The sequence below is a fragment of the Chiloscyllium punctatum genome, chromosome 32 (assembly GCF_047496795.1).
Source record: "Chiloscyllium punctatum isolate Juve2018m chromosome 32, sChiPun1.3, whole genome shotgun sequence".
Lineage (NCBI taxonomy): Eukaryota > Metazoa > Chordata > Chondrichthyes > Orectolobiformes > Hemiscylliidae > Chiloscyllium > Chiloscyllium punctatum.
The window spans coordinates 20,775,767-20,795,393 of NC_092770.1; the positions used below are offsets into that span (position 1 = coordinate 20,775,767).

The 19,627-nt window shown below is 40.5% G+C and overlaps 1 protein-coding gene across 5 annotated transcripts in view; it reads left to right on the forward strand.

Annotated features, from left to right (window-relative positions):
• LOC140457965 (uncharacterized) overlaps positions 1–19,167 on the forward strand; it is a 108,848-nt gene extending 89,681 nt beyond the window's left edge. For all 5 annotated transcript variants that reach the window (XM_072551844.1, XM_072551840.1, XM_072551843.1 and 2 more), the window contains one exon: positions 18,454–19,167. In XM_072551844.1, coding sequence (XP_072407945.1) covers positions 18,454–18,552 — 99 coding nt within the window. In that variant the 3' untranslated portion in view covers positions 18,553–19,167. The remainder of the gene's footprint in view (positions 1–18,453) is intronic.
• The last annotated feature ends 460 nt before the right edge of the window (positions 19,168–19,627 follow it).

The following is a 19,627-nucleotide window of genomic DNA, read 5'->3' on the forward strand; positions in this document are numbered from 1 at the left end:
TCACCTATGCTTATCCCTTTCCATAATTACTTTGAAATTTCAAGTTCTGGTCACTCGCCCCAAAATGCTTGCCTGCTGAAACTTCAATCACTTGACCAACTTCATTCCCTAGGATTAGCACTACCTAGGACGATCTACATACTGGCACAAAGATACACTTTAAAAATTCCACCTGGTCTAATTCTTTAATACTAAGGCAATGCCAGTTAATGATAGCAAAGTTGAAATCCCCTACAACTACAGCCCTATTGCTCTCGCACCTTTCTACGATTTGCCTACGCATCTGCTACTTTATTTCCCTCTGACTGTTGGAAGGCCTATAGTATAGTCAAAGTAATCACCTTTTTCTTTTATTACTGAGCTCTACCCATACGGTCTCCTATGAAGAGCCTTCGAGGATATTCTGCAGTGACAGTTTCCTTTATCAATGACATGTTAAATTGTTACATAAATACCATTCAGTGATTTTCAGGCTTCAGGGATTTTGTAATCCAGTAACTGTGCTGGATTTCTGTGGTAACATCCAGGTTTACTTTGCTCACTGATCATTGAAGCAGATTTGACTCTGCAGGTTTTGTAAATCCAAGCTTCGAAACAATTAGAGTTGTAATTCTGCTGCTTTTGACTCTGGTCTGCGTTATTACCAAGGTGATTTCCACACGACTAGGATTTTGGTTAATATTGCAGATTTGCTTTCTGTAGCAGGTCTGGTGACAGTTCATGCTTTTTCAGTCCAGTGCTTCCATTACGAAACAACTGCTTAATGCAATGTAAAGTGACAAACCGAAAGCTTAATCAATTTTGTGCAGGATTAAAGTTTAAGGTTGCTTCAGGTTACTTTGGCAGGCAAGGGAAAGGAGAATAACTGAATTGCATTTATGTAACAATTTAACACACACTGTCATAGAGATGTACAACATGGAAACAGATCCTTTGGTCCAATGAGTCCATGCTGACGAGATATTTTAAATTAATCTAGTCCCATGTGCCACCATTTGGTCTATGTCCCTCTAAGCTCTTCGTTTTCATATACACATCCAGATGCTTCTTAAATGTTGTAATTGTATCAGCCTCCACCACTTCCTCTGGCAGCTCATTTCATACATGCACCACCCTCTATGAAGAGGTTGCACCGTAGGTCCATTTTAAGTTTTGCACTCTTACCTTAAATCTATGTTCTTTTAGTTTTCAACTCCATCACCTCAGGGGAAAATGCCTTGTCTATTCACCCTATCCATGTCCCTCATGATTTTATGAACCTCTGTAAGGTCACCCTTCAGCCTTTGATGCTCCAGGGAAAATAGCCCCAGCCTATTCAGACTCTCCTTATAGCTCAAACCCTCCAACCTTGGCAAGATCCTTGTAAATCTTTTCTGAATCCTTTGAAGTTTCACAACATCCTTCCTGTAGCAGGGAGACCAGAATTGCACACAATATTCCAAAAGTGGTCGAACCAATACCTTGTATAGCCATGATATGGCCCCCCCAATTCCTATACTAAATACACTGACCAATAAAGGCAAGCATACGAAACACTACCTTCATTGTCCTATCTCCCACCCAATTTCAAGGAACTATGAACCTGCACTCCAATGTCTGTTTGTTCAGCAACACTCCCCAGGACCTTACCGTTAAGTGTACATGTCCTGCTCTGATTTGTCCCGTTGTACTCTGAGGTAACCTTCTTCGCTGTCCACTGCATCTGCAATTTTGATATTATCTGCAAACTTACTAACCATACCTTCTATGTTCACATCCAAAATCATTTAAATAAATGACAAACAGCAGTGGAACCAGCATGGATCTTTGTGGCACATCACTGGTCATGATTTCTTCACAGGCCTCCAGTCTGAGAAGCAACCATCCACCATCACCCTCTGTCTTCTATCTTCAAGTCAGTTCTGTATCCAAATGGCTAATTCTCTAAGATTGCAAAGCAGCAACTTAAGTTTTGATTACATTTACAACAGAGGAAGAGAAACAGCTCAAAGCACTGTAAGGAATAGATCTTAAGCAAAATCTTCAGCATTTCTGTTTCAGGCTAAGTGGAAATGTTGAGAAAAAGAATTCAAAGATTATGTGAGAAAGTCAATGCTGCGATATCAATGGTGGGGCAGTAGCAGGGACCTAGGCGTAGCCTGGTTCTCATAGTAGCTGACATCTGTTTCAAATGGGAGGGAAACTATTGACGAGGTCACCCTGCCTGTCTTGAGCGTAAGAGTCAAGCAGGAAGTGTGGAATTGGAGTAATGTGTAGGTTCACTTCCCTGGAATACTGTAATGAACTACATGGACTTTGTTTTACAGCAATCCAAGAATTTGAGTTGTTATTCTGTGATACCTGTCTGCTATTGATCAATTTATTTAACTTAATTTTGCAAGTTGTCAAGTGGGATTTGAACTCATCTCTGAACTTATACAGTAGTGCCATCACCACCAAACTACCAATCATGATATATGATAAAATTGGCAATCAATTTTGTTAAAGCAGGATGCAGTGTCGCATACCACAAAAGGTGGTCATTGGCCTATTCTGGTTCTCTAAGGACTATACGTACATTCTAGTCTTCACAAAGCTACAATGTTGAATGACTTCGGTTAAACAGTTTTCTACAACTGCTAATTGAATCTGCTCAATTGAAATTCTTCATTCAATGTCTGTGATTCTGCCGACCCCACTTTTCCTGTTCAGGTACAGTTCCACTTACAGTTGCAGATAGCTAGTTAATAGTCTGTGGCTTTAAACATAGAATTTTTAGTTTGAGGAATTATCATTTAACTGTAGAAAATAAGAAATCTAATTGCAGTAAAAGGAAGCTTTAAAGCAACCTTAAAAGGCTTGAGTCATTTTGCCTTAAGAGGTTAACGGTGGGAAAGATAAGATCATGAATGGCAAATGCATTTGTTGAGCTGGAGACATGTAGTCTTAATTTGCAGTAATAGCAGTCCAGCTTATTTTGAGAGTTAAAGCCTAAGTTCAAATCAGAAAGGCTGTAAAACCTATTTGCTTTGTCAAATCAAAGAGTAAATTGTAAATAAGTAATGATAGCTCAGACAAGCTATTCCATTATGGAAATGTGTGAAGCTTAAGTAGGTGCTCCGGTTTAAATTTATCTCTGTTTTGGAGAGGAGTCTGCTGCAGTTTGGACTTGCAAAAGTGCTAAAACCTAAGAAATTGCCAGGTAGGCCACAGATTACTGAAGTTAGAGCTGCACAGAAGTCTTGAGGAATGTGTGTCATGACATAAAAAAATGAAAATGAGCCTTGGTATCCATTGTTAGTTCACTGCAGCTGAGAATGGGGAGAGGGAAACTCGAGCATATTTGCTTGATGCAGCTGAGAAACATGGGAGCTTTCAGAATTTTGGTGGCAGTTTGAAGAAGCTAACTGACTGGAGGAATAAGGATTCTGGGTAATCCAAGATGGGTAATATTTCTGGCTGTAACAGGCTGCTCCTTTTTTGAGGGATTTTAGGTATTGAAGGTGATGTCCTCGAATTCCAGGAGCAGCAATTACTGTTTTATATGCTGTTGCATTGTTTTGGAACTTTTGAGAAAAGAAAGGTCAAAACTACTGCACTTTTAAAAGGGAGAGGAACAGACAAAGGTAATATGTGGTCTGTGCAGGAGAGAGAGAGCGAGAAAGGAACCCACACTACTAACTGACACAGTAGGGAACCTACACAGTTACTGCCTTTGTTTGAATTCATGTATTGCTGGACTTCGAAGTGCAACTAGGAAAATTAACAAACAGTGAAATTCACTCCCTGTTTGGGAGAGGTCACAGCACAGAAACAGATAAGTGAATAGTTTTAAGTGTAGCCTTGCTGTAAGTCTGCAATAGTGAGTCGAGTGGGTTCTTGTTTGATTATATATTTTATTGAGATATGTCTCTTGATTAAACTTAAAAATATAAGCCATAAGTATTACGTTACCCTGGAGCAGTGTTTTGTAGAGGAAAAAGACAATGCCATTTTCTGGATCTGCAGATTGGAAGAATCAAAATGCCCTTTAGTAGAGTGATCTGCTCTTCATGTCAGATCTGGGAGTTTGTTACTGAGGATTATATCTGCAATAAATGCTGTTGGTTGCGAATCCTATCGGATCAAATGATTGGTTGGAATGACAGAGGCAATGAGGAATTTGCAAGAGCAAGGGGATGTGATGGATGGCAGTTACAGGAAGGAAGAAACGTAGCAGATACAGTCACATGGATGGGTTAACTCCAGGAAAGGTAAGAGAGGTAGGCAGCTAGTGCAGGAGTCTTCTGTGACTATTCCCATTTCAAACAAGTATGCTGTTTTGGAAATTGTAGGGGGTGATGGATTCTCAGGAGAATCCAACGCAAACAACTAAGTTTCTGGTTTTGAGACTGGCTGTAATGCAATGAGGGGTATGTCAGGTTCTAAGTGATCGATTGTGTTAGGGGACTCTCCAGTCTGAGGTACAGACAGGTGTTTCGGTGGCCCACAGCGAAAAATCCGAATGGTGTGTTGTCTCCCTGGTGCCAGGATCAAGAATGTCTGAGAGGATGTAGGATGTTCTCAAGGGGGAAGAGGGCCCAGCAGGAGGTCATTGTACACATTGGAACCAATGACAAGGGAAGGCAAAAGGATGAGGTTCTGAAGGGTGAAAATAAGAGAGTTAGGCAGCAATTTTAAAAGGAGGTCCTCAAGTAATATCTGGATTACTCCAGTGCAACGAGCTAGTGAGGGTAGGAAGAGGAGAATAGAGCAGATGAATACATGGCTGAGGAGCTGATAGATGAGAAACGGATTCACAGTTTTGGATCATTGGAATCTCTTCTGGGATAGAAATGACCTGTACAAGAAGGATTGCACCTGAACTGGAAGGGGACTAATATACTGACAGGGAGATTTGCTAGAGCTGCTCGGGAGGATTTAAACAAGTACGGTGGGGAGGGGTGGAACCCAGGGAGATAGTGAGGAAAGAGATCAATCTGAGACAGGTACAGTTGGGAAAGGGAGCAAGTCAGTCAGGGCAGGCAGGGACAAAGCAGAGAACAAGGTAGGACTGATAAATTAAACTGCAATTATTTCAATGCAAGAGGCCTAACAGGGGAGGCAGATGAACTCAGGGCATGGTTAGGAACATGGGACTGGGATGTTATAGCAATTACAGACACATAGCTCAGGGATGGGCAGGACAGGCAGCTATTGTTCCAAGATGCAAATGCTACAGGAATGACAGAAAGGGAGGCAAGAGAGGAGGGGGAGTGGTGTTTTTGATAGGTGATAGCATTACAGGTGTACAGAGGGAGAATATTCCCAACAATACATCCAAGGAAGTTATTTGGGTGGAACTGAGAAATAAGAAAGGGATGGTCACCTTATTGGGATTGTATTATAGATTCCTTTTAGTCGGAGGGAAATTGAGAAACAAATTTGTAAGATCTCAGTTATCTGTAAGAATACTAGGGTGGTTATGGTAGGGGATTTTAACTTTCCAAACATAGACTGGGACTGCAATAAGTGTTAAGGGTTTAGATGGAAAGGAATTTGTTAAGCATCTACAAGACAATTTTGTGATTCAGTATGTGGGTGTACATGCTAGAGAGAGTGCAAAACTTGATCTACTTTTGGGAAATAAGGCAGGATGGGTGACTGAGTTGTCAGTGGGGGAGCACTTTGGGGCCAGCGACCATAATTACTTAGATTACTTGAATTACTTAGTGTGGAAACAGGCCCTTCGGCCCAACAAGTCCACACCGACCCACCGAAGCGCAACCCACCCACACCCCTATATTTACCCATTCAACTAACACTATGGGCAATTTAGCATAGTCAATTCACCTGACCTGCACATCTTTGGACTGTGGGAGGAAACTGGAGCACCTGGAGGAAACCCACGCAGACACTGGGAGAATGTGCAAACTCCACGCAGTCAGTTGCCTGAGGCGGGAATTGAACCCGGGTCTCTGGCACTGTGAGACAGCAGTGCTAACTACTATGCCACCGTGCCACCTATTAGATTTAAAATAGTGGTGGAAAAGGATAGACCAGATCTAAAAGTTGAAGTTCTAAATTGGAGAAAGGCCAATTTTGACGGTATTAGGCAATTGACGGTATTTAAAAGGTGATTAGGCTCAGATGTTCCCAGTAAAGGGACGGCTGAAAAATGGGAAGCCTTCAGAAATGAGATAACGAGAGTCCAGAGACAATATATTCCTGTTAGGGTGAAAGAAAAGGCTGTTTGGTGTATGGAATGCTGGATGACTGGAGAAATTGATGGTTTGGTTAAGAAAAAGGAGGGAACCATATGTCAGGTAGACAGGATAGATCGAGTGAATCCTTAGGAGTATACTTAAGCGTGAAATCAGGACGGCAAAAGGGGGGACATGAGATAGCTTTGGCAAATAGAGTTAAGGAGAATCCAAAGGGCTTTTGCAAATACATTAAGGACAAAAGGGTAACTAGGGAGAGAATAGGGGCCCTGAAAGATCAGCAAGGCAGCCTTTGTGTGGAGTTGCAGGAAATGGGGGAGATACTAAACGAGTATTTTGCATCAATGCTTACTTTGGAAAAGGACATGGGAGGTACAGAATATAGGGAAATAGATGGTGACATCTTGAAAAATGTCCATATTTAAAGAGGAGGAAGTGCTGGATGTCTTGAAAGGCATAAAAGTGGATAAATCCCCAGGACCTGATCCTGGTATACCCTAGAACTCTGGGAAGCTAAGGACGTGATGTGCTGGGCCTCTTACTGAGATATTTGGATCATTGATAGTCACAGTGAGGTGCCGGAAGAGTGGAGGTTGGCAGGACTTGTACACTTAATGGTAAGGTCCTAGGGAGTGTTGCTGAACAAAGAGACCTTGGAGTACAGGTTCATAGCTCCTTGAAAGTGGAGTTGCAGGTAGATAGGATAGTGAAGAAGGCGTTTGGTATGCTTTCCTTGGTCATTGGGAGGCCGTGTTGCGGCTGTATAGGACATTGATTAGGCCACTTTTGGAATATTGCATGCAGTTCTGCTTCCCTTCCTATTGGAAGGATGTTGTGAAACTTGAAAGGGTTCAGAAAAGATTGACAAGGATGTTGCCAGGGTTGGAGGATTTGAGCTATAAGGAGAGGTTGAATAGGCTAGAGCTGTTTTTCCTGGAGCGTCAGAGGCTAAGGGGTGACTTTATAGAGGTTTATAAAATCATGAGGGGCATGGATTGGGTGAATAGACAAGGTCTTTCCCCTGGGGTGGGGGAGCCCAGAATTAGACGGTATAGTTTTAGGTTGAGAGGGAAAAGATGTAAAAGAGACCTAAGGGGCAACTTTTTCACGCAGAGGGTGGTGCATATGTGGACTGGACTCTGAGGAAATTGTGGAGGCTAGTACAATTACAACATCTAAAAGACATCCGGATGGGTATATGAATAGGAAGGGTTTGGAGGGATATAGGCCAGGTGTTATACAGGACTAGATTGGGTTGGGATATGTGGTCGGCATGGACGAGTTGAAAGAAAGGATCTGTTTCCATGCTGTACATCTTTATGACTCTGACTGATAAAACTTGAAATTGTGCCACTAATTAAATATTTCAGGGAAGTCTCAGGAGACCAGGGAACCTCTGACTCGGGAAAATACATTGAGCCACAAAGATAAAACAATCATTGAGGCAGTCTAAGTCAAGAAGTTTTGAGAATGCTTCCAAAACTAGATCCTCAAAAGTGAAGAATGCCGTGCAAAGAAGACAGTTTTAATGAGATCTGATGACTTAGAACACATCGCACTTAGGTGAGATCTGTTCTACCTGTACTGGTCATTTAAAGTTCCGTCATGGGAAAGTCAACCACAGTTTGTCAGTTAATTTATATTCACGTCATAATAATTGTGAATACTTGAGTACAGGTTGTATAGAAATTGGAGATCATTTTGCTTTGCTAACTGTATAGTAAACTTTTATTTATTCAAAATCATGGAATCCTTGTGGCCTTGCTTTCGGTCCAAGTATCTGTAATCTTGAACTTTGTTTACTTTAAATAAGAATTGTTACTGGTCCCTAATTCGATTCTAACATAAATTTAGGACTCTTGTAACATTTGGGGCAGAGGTGATCTATACAAGAGGGACAGATTGCACCTGAACTGGAGGGTAACAAATATCCTGTCAGGGAGGTTTGCTAGTGCTACTTTGGAGGATTTAAACTAGAGTGAAAAGGGAATGGGAACCAGAGCAGTAGATCAGCTAGTGATGGGATTGAGGGGAAGATGGTTGTTACGACCAGTAAATCAGAAAGAAAGGACAGGCAGAGACAGGTAAATAAACACAATGGTGCTAATGGGCTAAAGTGTGTTTATTTCAATGCAAGGAGTATTAAATGTGAGGCAGATGAGCTTCGGGCCTGGATCAGTACATGGGACTATGATGTTCTGGCCATTACACAGATTTGGCTGAGAGATACAGGACTGGCTGTTCAACGTTCCAGGGTTTTTGTTGTTTTAGACGAAATAGAGAGAAAGGTAAAGGAGGTGGAGGAATTGCATTAGTAATCGGGGGGTATGTTCCACTCAGAGAAGACATGCTGGAGGGCTCGTCCACTGCAGCAATATGGGTAGAACTCAAAAATAAGTTGAGTGCAATCTCCCAGCAGCCACTGAGAGATTGAGGAACAAATATGTGGGCAGATTATGGAAAGATGCAACAACAGAGTTGTTACAGTAGGTGACTTTAACTTTCCCAGTATTGACTGGGACTCCCTTAGAGCTAGAGGTTTAGTGCGAATTTAAGTGTATCCAAGAGAGTTTCTTGAAACAGTATATGGATAGTATAACTAGAGGAGGTGCCATACTGTATCTTGTATTGGCTAATGAGACTGGCCAGGTGACTGACCTTTGTGGGAGAGCATTTTGGTAACACTGATCACAACTCCTTAAGGTTTTTAAGATAGCTATGAACAGGGATAAGTCAGGATCTTGCGGGAAGATACTAGGTTGGGGAAGGGCAAATTACATCAGCATTAGGCAGGAACTAGGGAGTATTAATTGGGAGCAGCTGTTATCAGACAAGTCCATATTTGACATGTGGGACTTGTTCAAAGATCTGGGGAGAGTTCAAGATCACCATATTCCCATAAGGAGGAAGGTAAGGGACCCTTGGTTAATGAGGGAAGTTGTGAATTTAGTCAAAAAGGAAAAAGAAGCAAATATAAGGTTTAGGAAGCTAAAATCAGACAGGGCCCATGTGGAATATAATGAAAGCAGGAAAGTACTCGAGCAAGAAATTAGGAGAGCAAGAAGGGGCCATGAAATGACCTTGGCTAATAGAGTTAAAGAGAATCCCGAGGCATTCTGTAGATACATTACAAACAAGATGATAACTAGGGAGAAGGTAAAGAAGACTCCAAGATAAAGAAGGGAACTTGTGTTTGGAAACAGAGAATGTTGTGAGATCATAAATGAGTAGTTTGTGTCAGTATTCACCCAGGCAGAGGATATGGAGGATAATGAGATTTGTGTGGAGCATGCTAATCTGCTAGAGAATTTTGAGATCAAGAAAGAAGTGGTGTTGGATCTCTTGAAGACCATCAAGGTGGATAACTTTCCAGGGCCCAATGGTATCTACCCCAAGGTTTGAGAGAGGCAAGAGAGGAGATTGATGGGAAATTGACCAAGATCTTTGAATCCTCACTAACCACTGGAGAGGTCCCAGAGGACTAGCAGGTAGCTAATGTTGTTCCTCTGTTCAAGAAGGGAAATAGGGATAATCTAGAAAACTATAGACCAGTGAATCTCTCATCAGTGGTTGGGAAGCTGTTGGAGAGAGTTCTTAGGGATAGGATTTATGTGCATTTGGAAAAGAATGGCTTAATTCGGGTCAGTCAGTATGGCTTTGTGCAGGGCAGATCATGCCTTACTAACTTGATAGAATTTTTCAAGGAGGTGACGAAGGTGATCAATAAGGGTAGAGCAGTGGATGTTGCTTATGTGGATTTTGGTAAGGCTTTCAACAAGGTCCCTAATGGTAGGCTCATCCAGAAGATTAAAGTGCATGGGATCCACAGAGGCTTGGCCGCATTCAGAACTGATTTGCCCAAAGATGATAGAAGGTAGTGGTTTTTCTGGCTGGAGGTCTATGAATAGTGGTGTTACTCCAGGATCTATACTGGGACCTCTGCTGTTTGCGATAAACTTAGATAAAAATGTAAATGGGTGGGTCAGTAAGTTTTGCAGACGATGCAAAGATCAGTGGAGTTGTGGATAGCTTAGAAGGTTGTCAAAGGATACAACGGGATATAGATCATTTGCAGATGTGAGTGGAGAAATGGCAGGTGGAGTTTAATCCAGGTGAGTGTGAAGTGCGGCACTTTGGAAGATCAAATGTCAAGAAAAAGCATACAGTTAAACGGCAGGACCCTGAACAGCATTGATGTACAGAAAGGATCTTGGGGTTCAGGTTCCTAGCTTCCTGGAAGTAGCCAAGCACGTAGATAGGGTGATAAAGAAGGCTTATAGCATGCTTGCCTTCATTTATTGGGGAATTTATTACAAGAGTCAGGAATGTCATATTGCATCTTTATCAGACTTTGGTTATGCCACACTCAGAGTACTGTGCTTAATTCTGGTTGCCATATTACAGGAAGGATGTGGAGGCGTTGGAGAATGTGCAGAAGAGGTTTACCAGGATGCTGCCTGGATTAGAGAGCTATAAGGAGAGGCTAGAAAAACTCGTGTTGTTTTCTCTTGAGCTGCAGAGGCTGAGGGGAGGCTTGATAGAAGTCTATAACATTATGAGATGCGTAGATAGGGTAGACGGTCAGATCTTTTTCCCAGAGGTAAAATGTCTAATACTAAGGGGCATGCATTTAAAGTTAGAGGGGGAGAGTTCAAGGGAGACATGAGGGGCCGTTTTTTTTAAAGAGTGCTAGGTGTCTGGAACTTTACTGCTAGGAATAGTGATGGAGGCAGGTACAATAGAGGTATTTAAGGGACCACTAGGTAAGCACGTGAATATATCTTGAGAGTTCTTATACTCCACAACCACCTGATGAAGGAGCAATACTCCAAAAGCTTAGTGCTTCCAATTAAACCTGTTGGACTATAACCTGGTGTTGTGTGATTTTTAACTTTGTACACCCCAGTCCAACACTGGCATCTCCGAATCACGAATATGCAAGGTATGGAGGGATATGAACCAAGGGCAGACAGGAAGGGATTTGTTTCATTTGGCATCATGCTCAGCACAACATCGTGGGCCGAAGGGCCTGTTCCTGTGCAGTACAGTTCTATATATAACATGATGCAAGTGCAGATTTCCATAATGTCAAATCAATCTCGTTTCTTTGCTTTTATTTTTCATTAGAAGGAATGTTAGTGCTGCTGGAGTCTGGAAACTATTCTTGCATAACTTTTAGCAACCCCACATTAAATTTTTGTGATAGTGACATAGCAGTCTTTTTGAGGGACACAACTTTACTTTGAGTTTGTCAGTGCCTCTACGTGACCTTTGTAAAGATGGCAGGTGGTGTTCCCTGGACACACGAGAAGCTGTGTACTACAGGAAAAGCTCTTCAATAGTTTGGAAGAGTGTGCATGTACCAGATTTCATTGCAAGCAAAAAAGGAATGGTAATGAATCCTATACTGATGACAATATCACAATGTGGAAAGGAACCATAGAGAGCTGACTAGGGAATGAGATGGGTGATTCCTAGTCACATTTAAGGAGTCGATAATTGGTGAAGAAATTACCTGTGGGAATATCTTTTTGTAGCTAAGGAGCTGCTAATTGACAAGACTGTTACTTCAGTGGTAGCTACAAACCTGGAAAACAAAGTGACAACTAGCACATTGCAAGTAGTGAATTAAGGATAAATGCAAAGATATGATCTACCTTGCAGTATCCTGGAGCCTGGAAGCTGTCCCTGCACAGCCTTCTGGTACCCCAGATTAAATTTGATAGATTTGTTGCGGTAGTCACTAGAGGTCTCTTTGAGGGAAGAAAATGGGCATCCAGCAACTTTATTTTGAGTTTGTCAGTGAATCTCCAAAGTAATAGTCGTTACCAATGTTTTACATAGTAAGACTAAAGATGAAAGGCAATGTAGTTTGTGCACTTTCTCTTTAAATGCAGGACGTGAGTTAACATTTTAGTACTGACTGGTCAGAAGTGCAATCTTTAGGGTGTGACATTAAACTGAGACGCTATCTGCCATCTTGGGTGAATGCAAAAAGATCTTTTGCCACTATTTTAAAGTCTGGCAAAGGAATATTTACAATAGTTTATCCTGCAATAAATGTAATTATGTCAAAATTGAGCAGTTTTAATGAAATAAATCAGAAGATCTATTTTCACCACATGATTAATGACTAATAACTGAGGGTAAATCATCAGTGTGGGAAAGATTACAAGACCGTACTCCTTCGGAGTGCTGGCAGAAGGAGTTTACTAACAGAAAAAAATAGTGAAGGCAGCATCAACAAAGCTTTAAAATTTGTGGAAGAGAAATTTTAAAGGATGTGTTTGAAGTGTGTTTATTTTATGAGGCTCATGATCACAGTTGGCTAATATATGGAGTTGACAATTTATAGCGGTTTTCTTATTGTTTGTTGGGCTTTTTTAAGCAACAGTTTAGATTTGGTCTATTAGTTATTTAGACAAAGCAAGCTTTATTGTGGTGGACACAATAGAGTGTTCAGTTCATCCAGAGATCGATGTCATTAAGAGTTCTTAACGCCTGGCGGAGTCATCCATGACATAAATATTGGAGAGAGGAACCAGACAAAATGCAATCCCAGTCCTCAACAGCAATTCAGGCTGAAGTTGTGATATCAGCAACTATGATGGTGGATGAGGGCTATCGCAGTAGGGAGATCCCCAAGCATCAAGGCTTCCTTGCCATTGGAACTGGATCTACTTTCAGTCAAGGACCATGTTATCTGTAAATATGTAGCAGCATTCCAAAAGTTAAGATGTTCTGCACAATTCATCCTCCCACACCTCAGTGGATGATGACACTGTTAGTGATTGAATGCAGACCATGATGATTCAAAGGAAGTATAAACCCCTGAGAAGTGAGAGTGCTTGGGAGAAGTAGAAGTGATTATTTTGAAATAGTAGAGCACTCGCCCCTGATCTTGTGCAGTCTTTGGGTGGTAACAGTCTTTGCTCTTCCCTCAGGTTGTTGCAAAAGAACTTCTGGTATCTCTGAAGAAAATGGTGGCTTCTTACCCTATATCTTCTTGCTCCTCGTATCTCCTCAGCTATCCCTGTTGATATGCCTTATTTTGGAAGGTTGGCAATCTATGCTGTATCAGTTACTTAAAGGATGGCACAGTGGCTCAGTGGTTAGCACTGCTGCCTCACAGCGCCAGGGTCCCAGGTTCAATTCCAGCCTCGGGTGACTGTCAGTGTGGAGTTTGCACATTCACCCCGTGTCTGCACGGGTTTCCTCCCACAGGCCAAAGGTGTGCAGGTCCGGTGAATTGGCCGTGCTAAATTGCTCATAATGTTAGGTGCATTAGTGAGAGGGAAATGGGACTGGGTGGTTTACTCTTCGGTGGGTTGGTGTGGACTTGTTGGGCCGAAGGGCCTGTTTCCACACTGTAGGGAATCTAATCTAAATCCTCTTAGCCATTGTCATGGGTAGCTACTCATGAGGTCAGGCTGACCATTGTCCCTTTGCCCACCTGCATTCAAAGTTAGTTTTCACTTTTTCTAAGGTCAAAACCTTCTTATTTCCCTAAACATTGCATTTATAATAGGATAGTATGATGGCTGATAAATCTTTTGTTACTTATACAAGGCTAGTTACTACTGTAACACCAGTTAAGTGAAGCCTCGTGCTACACAGAAAATATTAAATACAGTTTTAAAGGGGACCCCAGTTTCCAATGGGTGTTATGCTTATGGTATTTTCTAAATAACAGATGAGAGGAAATAAATCAGAGGGATAATCAAGCTATTCAGACCAAAACAAGGCATACTTTATGATGATCTTACACAACATTGTTTTAACATTCCAAAAGGGAGACGTTTAGTTTAATATGAATGTGATGAAGATCATAACGAGCAAATGTTAGAATATGTCCAATGTCATGCAAATCCATAGATATTAGACTCCTGAAAGGTTTTGCTGAGAAAAAGGATTTTTGTGTCTCATTCATCAGGGCAAGTGCAAGAATACCAAATCTCAAGGGGAACAACAATTCACACTGCATGAGAAACAGCACTGATTCGTTGGCAAGTGGGCTGTGTTCAATGCATTGACTCATCAGAGTATACTTGCCACCCAGTCATGCAGTATACTTTGCTTTTCCCTTTGTATTGCAGTCATCAGGACTGACTTAAGCGTTTCAACAGTACTCAAGTTCTATACTGCCATGAAAAGTTCATCCCACAGGCAACTGACTGTGTGGAGTTTGCGCATTCTCCCCGTGTCTGGATGGGTTGCTCTTCGGTGGGTCAGTGTGGACTTGTTGGGCCGAAGGGCCTGTTTCCACACTGTAAGTAATCTAATTTAGTAAGCTTATATTAAGTAAATATTTTTATAATTGAGCAGATAGGAGCCATTTTCAAAACCCGTACATTTCCTACTTACAGAAGATAAATATTCTTTGAATATTCATTGTTGTCATAAGCATAAATTGTAGTTAAATCTCTATTATTTTCCTTCATGGATTTCCATTGATTTTATAAGTTCATTGACCTCGTTAGTCAACGGATAGGGAATATTGTTGAAACTCACTCTGTTGCTGCTAGCCTTACTCAGAACATGATGAAAGAAATCCAGAACTAGTATCTCTTACCACCTCACATTGCAGTGACATAAAGGAGCTTGAATCCTTATTGCACTTTCCATAATTGCATAGGTTTGCAAAGCCTTGCTGGCCAATAAAACACTCCTGAATTGAAGTCTTGGTTGTAACATAGAGAAATGTGCTCATTTCCACGCAGCGTAGGCGGCTCAAACAGTACTGAAACAGTTTAGGTGGTGTGTTTAAGTGATGAACATTGATCAGGACGTGGGGAGAACCATTTTGCTGTTCAGATAGTACTATAGGATTTTATAATGTCCAAAGCTACTTGGTTTACCATCCCATCTGAAAGACGAGACCCCAATGACAGTATCGAGCAATTCAGTACTGTGTTTAAATACCAGATAAATTAGTTGTTTTAGAATAGATCTGATTGTATAATTGTAACATCTCTACCTCTGTGCCAGAAGTTCTGGGTTTAAGTACCATTTCTGGATTTGATGTTCGCAAAATGTGCATTCATAAAGTGGCCGAGTGTCGGCCTATAAATCCTATCAATACAGCTGATGACAAGAGGTATGAGTAGAAAGGTTTCTTGGACAGACATCCTACAGAAACCAATGGCAAACCACTGTTAGGTTTGCCAAACATAACCACAAACAACCCAATGGAAGTCCGTGGTGACTAATGCTCTCATACAGCTGATACCTGAAAAGAGAAAATATAATCTGGAATTGCCCTCAAGATCCTCACCTCTGAGTCAGAGCTATCTCTGTGCCAAAGCTGCCCTCTTAAACATGTTTAACTGATCTAAATCTAGATATTGCCACAAGTGGATTGACTCTTGCAAATGAACTCAGGATATTAATTTATTGACGTGACTAGGAGATAGCCAGTCAAATTTGTCAAAATACAGTCGAAGCTGATCAAGGACCCTGAATTCAGTTCTTTTTTTAAAACTGGACTGCACATTTTTCAGTTTGCTAAAAAGTTATTCTTGCTCAGCAACAAATGTTAAAACAGCAAAACAGAAATTGCTGGAGAAATACAGCAGCTCTGGCAGCATCTGTCCAATGATCCTTCATCAGAACTGTTCTGTTCTGAAGCATTAGCTCAATATGTTAACTCTGTGTTCTCTCCACAGATACTGCCAGACCTGCTGAGTATCTCCAGCAATTTCTGTTTTAGCATCTGCAATTCTTTGTTTTATTTTGGCTTTTAAACAGCATTGCAGTAACTCAAAAGTAAAGATATAAAAAAATGAGTTTTTGAAAGCAATATTTAAGGTCTGAAATTGTTTTTGTCTGTAAGTAGTAGACGATTAACATAGCATTCATTATAAGAGTGCTATTTCAGTTAAAATCCTAACTTAGGTGTACTCTTCTTTTGATTAATAATAAGTTGTAATTTTTTTTTCAGTCCCTACCACAAACTCATTACAGTAGATAGCCCAGATAACATAGACTTTGGCTTCAAGCTCAAAGTAAAATAGACCTATTGCCATTTTCCAATTGTGTATGCAACTGGAAAAGAAAGATTTACTATGTGCACACGTCTGAAAATATCATTGTGAATTTGTAACTTGTAGTTTCTTACTCTTAAACTATTGAGCTAGTTTGATATTCCTTTGTTTGCAACTTATTTGTCTCATTCCCAAATGGGTCTGAGTCTCTCGCCTCTCATCAGAAGTTCATTGATCTAGTGTATGAAATATTCTTAAATGGAAATCTGGAGATCTGTTTGTATTCTCTTCCTTCCAATTTCTCAGGAGACAATAGTTTCAATATTGCCTGGTACAAAACAACAAGCTGCTTAAACGTTAACTTGGACGAAAAGATGCATTGTCATATGGTAGAAACAGCAACAAAAAGCTGGACTATGAAATATGGAGGGATGTGTTCATTTCTGGCAATCAAACTTTCGGAAAGGTGTTAAGAGCTTGGAGAGGGTATAAGAGATTTGTTAGAAAGGTTTTCATGGATGAGACCCTTCAGTTGTATGGGGAGATTGGAGAAGTTGAGGTTCTCTTTCATAAAGCTGAGAAGGTTCATGGGAAATTTGATGAAGCTGTTTAAAAATGTTGTTTCAGAAGAATAAAAGACTCTGTTTCTTAAGACAGGAGAGTCAGTAATCTGAGGTCCCTAAAGTGTCAGAGGCTTAGAGGTGACCTTAGCGGTTTATAAAGTCATCATGAGGAGCATGGATAGGGTAAATAGATAAGGCCTTTTGCCAGAGGTGAGGGAATCCAAAGCTGGAGGGCATAGGTTTAGGGTGAGAGGGGAACGATATAAAAGGGGCCTAAGGGGCAACTTTCCGCACAGAGGGTGGGACCAATGTTGAGTTAGTTGCCAGACGAAGTGGTGGAGGGTGATACAATTACAACATTTTAAAAAAGGCATCTGAATGGGTACATGAATAAGAAGGGTTTAGAGGGATATGGACCAAATACTGGCAAATGGGACTAGATTAATTTAGGATATCTGGTCAGCATGGACAAGTTGGACTGAAGGGTCTGTTTCCATACTGTATATCTCTATTTTAAAATGAGACTTGAGAGAATTTTTTGTAAACACAGCTGGTTGTTGTGACCTGAAATGCACTGCCTGAAACCAGTTCAATAGACATCTCCAAAAGAGACTTGGATCAGAATTTGTAGAGGGAAAAAAAGTCATACAGCCAAATCTTTGTGCATCATTCCCTAAGCAAGTCCTTAACATTTTCATGTGTTGACAGCCTTGCCAAACTTGTGTTAGGAAGTATGTCAATTACTGGACTCTAATTTTATCTTTCTACTTCATGCAACATCATTAAATGGTTCATTAGATCAATGTGGGTGTAAAGAAACCTTTATGATGAAATCTAGTGTCAAAAACAGGTTATATTTACTTAGAAAATGTTCCATGGCATTTTACTCAGAGGACTGGTAATGTAGAAGAGGTTGTAGAGGTATGATGGGGCCAAGCATTGAAGATCAGAATTTTACACTTGATATAGGAAACCAGCATTTGTCAGTGAGGATCAGATATATCAGAATTTCTGGACAGCACCCTGCAGAAGCCAATAGCAAGCCCCTATTGGATTTGTTAAGCATAATCATGGACCAACCGAATGACAGTCTGCGGTCACTAATGCTCTCTTAGAGCTGGTACCTGAAGAGAGAAAGGGGCATAATCTGGAATGGCCCTCAAGATCATCACCTCTGAGTCAGAGTCGAGAGTGGGTTTTAGGACAGGTCAGATTCAGAAGCAATTAAGAGGATAAGAGACTGGCAAAGAGGGTCTTGGAGAACTTGAGCTGAGGTTTGTCCTACCAGCCACTCAGTGATCTATCACTAATTTTTGTAGACTTTTAAGCACTATTATAATATTTTTGTATCTTTTCTTCCAACCAGTTACAGCCAGAAACTTCCTTTGCATCAATCTGGTTTGAATTTAAACTCTGGTCCCTACCAACACTTATTTTAATAATGAGACTGTTATTTGTCGATGTCATTGGTTTCTTGTCAGCATTGGTGAAAGATTAGTAGGGTAAAGTTCCAATGGGTGGTTTAGTTTCCCCTGAGTACAAACACATGGAGTTCTTAAGTTCCTGATTAGATGTTGAAAACCACACCAAATAATCACTCACTAAAATAATGCCCTAGAGTTAACCACAGCTTTATTCTGTCCCTTAATAAATGTCTGCTAATGCATTACTTCATCTACAGTAAATGTCCAGGTAATTAAGTACTGTATTACATTTTGTCTCCAGACAGTGTCGATCTTAGAACAGCGCTTGACGATGACCGAAGACAAACTTCAGGAGTGTCTAGACAATCAACAGACTGTGCAGCAAGTAACAACATCTTAGTTAATGAAAAAAGACTGATTTTTTTTTTGGAGTTTGGATTTTCTACATTTATTCTTTGGTTCAGATATCATTGGTCATTGATTGGACATAGTGTTAAATGGGAAGAATCAACAATTAGTTCTTCAAGTAAAAAGATACAACATATTGCACTCTGATGTAATTGGATTTTGGCACTGAAATGGTAAAATTGCTGCTACCAAACTTCCCCACATCTACTTTGTGTGTATGAGACATGTCTATTCCATTTTCTTTTGCATATACTCTTTTACAATTGACTATTTCACACACCATTCAAGTGGAATAAATTGGACATCTGAGCATTTTTCTATCATGAACATTCTCCTTTGTGTAATGTGGACTAATTCCTTCATATATCATATGATGTGTACAATTCTGTCTGCACTCTGAGGCACATAATCAGGGTGGTGGCTAAAGTTATACTGAATGTGGATTATCTTTCATGTGACTCTGTAACTACTTAAAACTGTCGCTTTGAATTTGCATTGATTCCAAATTCAGATTGACTTGAGTTCACTAGCGTAAGGTGGTACTTCCTCTATGTAACACATGCTTTTTAATGTAACTTTTTATAATAATAAAACTCTATCCATTAAATTTGAGGATGCAAAATTTTTAAAGAAAAATATTTTCAACTTAAATTTGAATTATCGTGACGTTGTTAATTGGTCCATACTAATCAGCTGTGGCTCAATGGCAGCATTCTCATTGGCTTCTAGTATCCCAGTTGCTTGATTATGGGATTTAGTGACATCAACTGACACTCCTTTGAGGAAGCTTTATTTTGTTTGTAGTTAGGTCTTAAACGTATTTATAGCTTTAGTGCAACCTGCACAGAGACATCTGTTTCCCTGGAGTAATCAGGAACCTCTTAATATTTTCCCTAGAATGTTAGAAATGTTAGAACTTGCACCATAATTAATTTAAGGAGTGATATTTTAAGACAGGACCCAATTCAAAGGAAAATACTGTACTTGCTGGAAATCTGAAGCATCAACACAAAAGTTAGGTGACTTGGCCATACTAAATTGCCCATAGAGTTAGGTGCATTAGTCAG